The sequence below is a fragment of the Notolepis coatsorum genome (genome assembly GCF_963971535.1).
Source record: "Notolepis coatsorum genome assembly, chromosome: 1".
Taxonomy (NCBI): Eukaryota; Metazoa; Chordata; class Actinopteri; order Aulopiformes; family Paralepididae; genus Notolepis; species Notolepis coatsorum.
In genome coordinates, this window is record NC_140165.1 from 74,962,140 (window position 1) to 74,969,186 (window position 7,047).

Sequence of the window (7,047 nt, forward strand, 5' to 3'; positions counted from 1 at the left end):
AGTCCAGAATCCCATAGTTTGTAATGTACTGTATGCAGGTGGAGAGAGAAACCTATTAACAGAATAGTCATTCTTGTATTCTCGCACTGGGCTAAACTTAGTAAATATTATTCAAATTAAACCATTACTCATTGAGCTGGGGAGCCCCTGAGAAACCCTCTCTAGGACCCCTGGGGGCCTCATGAGAAGCACTGATCCAGACTAACCCTGTGGCAATGTGACAGTGTTTCCACAGGAAGGGGGGGTGGGGGGCGTGATGCAATCATTGTGCCTTTAGCGACATCGTGCTCGGACCAGTCTGCTCCTCCACTTGTGTGGGACACAACTCCCACCCTGTGTCGTCGTTATTAGAAAATAATCACACTCTATTTGTTGCAAAATACATTCATTTATTCACAAACTTGTAAAAACGACATGTTGTCAGTCACACAGGGCTAGTTAGTGTACAGGTCCCACAGCAGTCTTATCTCCCGCTGACAGACGGGACACGCCCCCCCCCCCCCCTGCTCGTCTCCCGTCAGCGTCTCCGGCTCGTCGTTTGTTCAAGTCCGATATAGCCGGTCGTCAGGTGACATCATCGTTTGCGGACGACGTGCGAGTGGTCGGGAGGCTCAGGGGGTCAATTCACCTTCAATTCGGTCGATTCGGAAAGTGGATGTGCTTCCAAATGATGAAATGATTATTCAGTCAATATTTGTGAACACAAGCTACTCTCTCCCAGAGCCAGACACCGGGGAAGGAAGACTGACGCTCGTGATGTCATTGGGTATAATGTCTAGAGTTGCTCCATTGACAATGAAGGGGAGACTAACGTTGTTGGGATTCCCCCGGGTGTTTCCCAGCGTCACCTTTACCATCTTTCCCAATTCATTGTCAATGGAGCAGTTCCAGACTTCATAACCGATGACATCACAAGTTTTAGCTTTCTTTTAGATTTGGGATAGAGTTGTTCACTAATATATATATATATATATATATATATATATATATATATATATATATATATATATATATATATATATATTAATTTTTGGACCGTCTTAGGAATAACATGAATAAAAAAAAGAGTAACTGACAAAGAATGCTCTCTCATCAGCAAACAAACTATTATTGTCCGTTTACATTTTGCATTGAAGAGAACAGACCCAGAGTCTGCCGATCAGGGGTCAGAGCACCAGGGCCAGCCAGCCGGCCATAAGGGCCATGCCCCCCACGGGGGCCACTTTACGCATGCCGGGGTCCCCCGTCAGCGCCTGGTGGTACAGCGAGCCACAGAACATCCCCATGCCCGCTATCAGCAGAGTGCCAGCCTGCAGGGAGAGAGGAGAGAGAGAGAGAGAGAGAGAGAGAGAGAGAGAGAGAGAGAGAGAGAGAGAGAGAGAGAGAGAGAGAGTTAGATCAATCAATATGGTTTTAGGAGCAATAGATCAACATCCTTAGCAGTAATAGATTTTGTGGAAAATATATCAACAGCAATTAATGAAAAACAACCCTCAATAGGTGTATTTATTGACTTACGTAAAGCATTTGACACAATTGATAGTCAAGTCAAGAGATTTATTTGTCACGGCATACAAGTATACAATGAAATGTGGGTGGTCTTGCCCGCAACAATGTGCAAATAACATATAATAGAATCAACATTGTGCAATAAACAAGTAACATTGTGCAATAAACAAGTAACATGTTAGGGCATATCGGTATATGTACATAAGTTATTTACAGAGCATGGAGGACATACTAGGTCCTTTGGTAGTGTCTTTCTGTACATGCTAATTTATACAATTGATCATTCCCTGCTTTTACAAAAAATGGAACGGTATGGAATAAGAGGTGTTACTCATCATTGGTTAAGAAGTTATCTATAATAGGTTTCAATATGTAAATATTAATAATTAGAGGTGGGCATAGATTATTTTTTTTAATCTAGATTAATCTATCTGCAATCCTGGATTTAATCTAGATTAATCTAGATTAAAATGGCTCAAAAAAAAAAAAAAAACTGCCGAAGGCATTCAAAATATGTGTGTTCTACCCAAATAATGACCAGAAGTAAGTCCTTACTTTTTCTTTCCTCCTTATGTTTCTCAGGCCAGGTGGCCCATTACACCATGAGCCCATCTCCCGTTTCCAAAATGCATTACAGACTGTTTGAAAAAGCTGTTTTGCTATGATAATTGGTAATGAAATATCAAAATAATGTTCAATAAGATGTACTTGTGTTTAATAAGTTGTTTTATTCAGAAGTTAACACAAATACATAATATTACCAGTACAGTACAGTATCTAGCACACTCTCAGGAGCAAAACAGAAAGAATCATTTCAAACTTGAACTATGTGACATGGCTTGAATCAACTGCTCCAGTGGAGTTGCTCAGTGGCCAATGGATGGTGTCAACTGTGGTTGTACTGGGCAGCTCCCAGGTGTGAATGGTTAAAAAACATCTGTGCTCAGCGAACCTACCCTGGGTAAATAAAGGTAGAAAAAAAAATGTAAAAAAAAAAAAAAAAAAAAAAAATTTAGATTAATGCGTTAATTATATTATCGCACGATACTAGTATAGCGTTAACGCAGCACGTTAACGCCGTTAACGGCCCAGCTCTATTAATAATACAGAATCACATCTTAGAAGAGTAACTTGTGGTGTTCCACAGGGTTCCGTATTGGGACCAAAGTTATTTATACTTTATTTAAATGATATTTTTACAGTATCGAATATTTAGAAAATTGTTACGTTTGCTGATGATACTAATTCACTTTGTTCAGGGGAGGCCATAAAATAATGATTGAAAACAGTAGAAAGGGAATTGATCAAGTTAAAGAAATGGTTTGATAGGAATAAGTTGTCTCTTAATGAAAACAAAACAAAATGTATGGTATTTGGTGGTGTTCCTACCAACTGTGAAATTAAACTGAATTTAAATGGAACCGAAATTGAAAGAGTATATGAAACAAAATTCTTAGGTGTGATTATAGATCACAAACTCTGTTGGAAGCCACATATACAATATATCAAAGGTACATTAGCCAAATCGGTTGGCATTCTGTACAAAACAAGGGAGCTGTTAAACCAGAAATGTTTGCATATATTGTATTTTTCACTTGTGGTGCCATACATGTCATATTGTGTTGAGGTCTGGGGGAATGTTTATAAAACAAATATAGATCCTATTATTAAAACTACAGAAAAGAGCTATTAGAATAATAAATAAAGCTAGTTACCTTGAATCGACAAATCCATTATTCATAAAGTCCTGCACATTAAAATTTGTAGATATGGTTTACATAAAAACCTTGGAGATAATTTTTCGTGCTAAGAGTAAGAACCTACCAGCTTGTATTCAATGTCTCTTTCAACCAAGAGAAGGAAAGCATAATTTAAGAGGGTTGTGTATTCTTAAAACATATAAAAAGGTAAGAACTAATGTAAAAGCTAGATGTGTTTCAATTTTGGGAGTTAAATTGTGGAATAGTCTTAGTGACGGGTTGAAGTTGTGTACCTCTCAGGGGAGATTTAAAAAGGCCCTGAAGGATAAAATAATTCAGGAGTACAGTCTTGAGTAAAACATCAAACATTTATTTTCTCTTTTCTCTTAAAGAAAAAGAAAAAAAATTATATCTTGCAGCATATTTTTTATTTTTCTTTCTTATATTAAAGTATATTTAGTTTTTAAGAATTGTAAAGGATAGGCAAAAATAAGCATGTGCTTCAGCCTATTCCTTTTTTCGGTCATTGAGTTTGGATTTTGTGTGTGAGCTTACTTTGAATATGTACATTTGTGATTTTTTCTTTTCCTTTTGAAAGTCCACACATGTGTGTTTTTGATTTATCTGTAAACAAAGACCGAAAATAAAACGATTCATTCATTCATTCAGATAGATGGATACAGCAGAGAGAGATGAAGAGGGTGAGATTCATTCCAAAAGCTTAATAAATTAGTATGGTATGGGAAAATGAAACTATATTTGTTAAAATAATACAGTTCATAACATCCTCTAAAATGTTACTCTTGGGACCCAGTTGTACAGTAAATTACCAAGTATGGCTTTGTCAGTATTCCAATGTACAGTGTGTGTGTCCCCCCTACCCAACCCCCCCCCCCACCTCCAATGTACAGCCCCCACCCACCCAACCCCACCCCACCCACCCACCCTCCCCCAATGTACAGTTTCTACGTCAAATGTATATACACTCTTTTTCTGGACACTTTTTGTATCACAAACAGTACTGTATTTTCAAATCTGATATGTCATAAATGTATAGATGTAGCAGTACTGTCTATCTGTATGTCATGTATGTCATATATGTTATGATGAATTGAAAATGGGGGACCCTGATGTAAACAAGACGAAAGTCTTTCTCTGGTCTGCATCCCCTTAACAATTGTATGTATTGAGCTGTACTGTACTGTACCCATTCTGCAATCTGTTAATACATTTTTCAATCAATCAATCAATCAATTCATTTCAAATCCTAATACCATAATATGGTAAATTAAACAATAATTGTTTAACATCCTCTAAAACATTACTCTTGTAAGCAAGGGCCTCAAGATATGAGCTACGTGACTTCAATCAAATGCTTTAGTGAGTTTCACTAAATGAGAAGGTACACGTCAAACACTCTCATTTCGGCACAAGAGTTTGCGCTCATCGTCTCCCCCACAGTCAGGCAAGAAAATAGACATCAATGTCTTCTCTGCGTTCAGTAGAAAGTCAACATTAATGTGTGCTAAGCTAGGCTAGCTTGTGGTTGGATAGCTTCCTACTGAACGCACAGAGAGGATTATTGGTAGCGTATCTTCTTGTCTGACTCTGGAGAAGACGGTAAGCACATTTCCCACGATGTTGATGTGTTCGTCTCCCGTTATACTCACCACTGCTGGCTGACCACAGTGGGCTGCTCCCAACAGAGCTAGACTGTGATAGAAGTGGTACTTGTTGGCTGTTTCAAACAGCTGAGTAGGGGGGAGAGGGAGAGGGGAGAGATAGATTACATAGCAGTTTGAAAATTCCACCCTCTAGCAATTGTGAATGGGGGTGGTTGAGGAAGGTTTGATGAGGGGGTGACAGTATTAAGTGGATCTTTCCAGTCATTTCCATCCATCAGGACATTACTTTTGAGGAAAAGTGACACAACTCATGAGTGTTCTGTTCACTGTGATGTTCCAACCTACCACTCTCTGGTAGTCATCGGGGTCACTCTGTTTGAAACCTAAAAATAAGAGATAAGGAAATGGTAAGAGAACAGATAGTGCATTATGGTATTACACTTTATGGCAGTTAATCATTCATTCATTCATTCATTCATGGGGAGGCAGGATGGCCTAGACTCAGAGGTAAAGAGGCCGGGCGGTCAGTAGCTGAAAGCTCACCAGTTCGATCCCGGTCCCTGACATGAGGGTGTATTCCAGCTGTGAGCTGGTGACTGAAGGGTGGCTATGGTGCCAACCTTGTGCTCAAGGCAATGAACCCCCAAACTGCTCCAGGGGTGCTGCACTGACCTGCATATTATGCGTTGTTAGGGACTGTCTGTATGTGTAACTCATTTAAATGGTCTTGTGTAAATTGACAATAAAACAATCTTCATTAGGGCAATATTTAGTTTCAGCAGTGTTTTTTTTTAATGTTATGAATAATGTTAACTTTGGTTCAATATTATTGCAATGTCCGTTTTTTCTGCTAGTAGATAAAACATGTTTATGATAGTGCAGGCCTATTATAAATGTCATATGACCCAAATGCAAGTTGGAGTGGAAGTCAATTGAGCTGCTAGGCAGACAGACAGGTATACTTAATTAACCTAACCGTCAGTTAACCTACCGGAAGAGTATTTACTTTAGCCTAATTTCATAATGTGACAAATTAAATATAGCCTACAGTTGGTAGACAGTCCCTAGTGGCGCTGGTCAAGCGGTCTGCTAGCCCCTTTCGTGACTGTGATGCACCGAGTGAATCCAGTCACTTGCTCTACAATAGGAAACCAACGTATGTTGACCATGAAGGACTGGTTCTGGCCGGACCGTTCGTTATACAAGTATCACAGAGGGTTTCGGACAGAGATACGGGATGGTTTGAAAGCTCGGCGTTGCTAATAAACATTTAAAATATTTTTTATAAACTGCTCAAAACGGCATTATTTCCGGCGTTGGCTGCCTGGTTGTGATCACAGCGCATGCGCATCAGGCACCCAACGCCGGGAATAATGCAGTGTTGACCAGTTTATAAAAAATATTTTAAATGTTTATTAGCAACGCCGAGCTTTCAAACCATCCCGTATCTCTGTCCGAAACCCTCGTGCAACTGTGAGTACATTTGAAATGTCTCTGTGATACTTGTATAACGAACGGTCCGGCCAGAACCAGTCCTTCAGGGTCAACATACGTTGGTTTCCTATTGAGGAGCAAGTGACTGTGGATTCACTCGGTGCATCACAGTCACGAAAGGGGCTAGCGGTCTGCTAATGCTGCCTATAATGACATTCAGCGTAACTAACTATAACTATAAACACGCATGCATGCTGTTCGTGAGGGGTATATTATATTATATAAGGATGTTAGCGCCTACCGTGAGCACCGTATGCCCCAGCTGCAACGGCACTTGTCCCCGACAGTGCTGCTAACCTCCGGACGACAAGAGACGCGGTCATGGCTGTGTGTGTGTGTGTGTGTCCTACAAACCGAGTGACCGGGGGAGAGAGACGGAGAGGAAATTGCTTTCATTCCGGGGCAGCTAGCGCGAGAACTACATCCGCTGTTGGCGGGGAGACGTGAGCCAAAATGGCGACCGCAGTGCGGCAGTTTCTCTCTCTCGCCATGGTGCAGATTAGATTCGATTCAAATTGATTGTCGTTATTATTATACAGCAACAATACAGTACAATGTGAGGAAGTTTGGCATCCAACCAGAGTCCAAATGTAACAGTACAGTGCAATAGTAATATACAATGTGTACCAGTGGTATAAAATATATATATATATATATTCTTTATTTTATTTACCCTTTATTTATGCAAGCAATTAAGAACAAATTCTTATATACAAAAG

The 7,047-nt window shown here is 39.8% G+C and overlaps 1 protein-coding gene across 1 annotated transcript; it reads right to left on the reverse strand.

The window, feature by feature from the left end:
- Positions 1–495: 495 nt before the first annotated feature.
- tmem256 (transmembrane protein 256) lies at positions 496–6,694 on the reverse strand. Its single transcript, XM_084317075.1, has 4 exons — positions 6,570–6,694; positions 5,180–5,217; positions 4,880–4,960; positions 496–1,310 (listed from the first exon to the last, which is right to left on the reverse strand). The coding sequence occupies exons 1-4, from the start codon at positions 6,649–6,651 to the stop codon at positions 1,167–1,169; spliced, it is 345 nt and encodes a 114-aa protein (XP_084173201.1). The 5' UTR covers positions 6,652–6,694; the 3' UTR covers positions 496–1,166.
- Between the last annotated feature and the right edge of the window lie 353 nt (positions 6,695–7,047).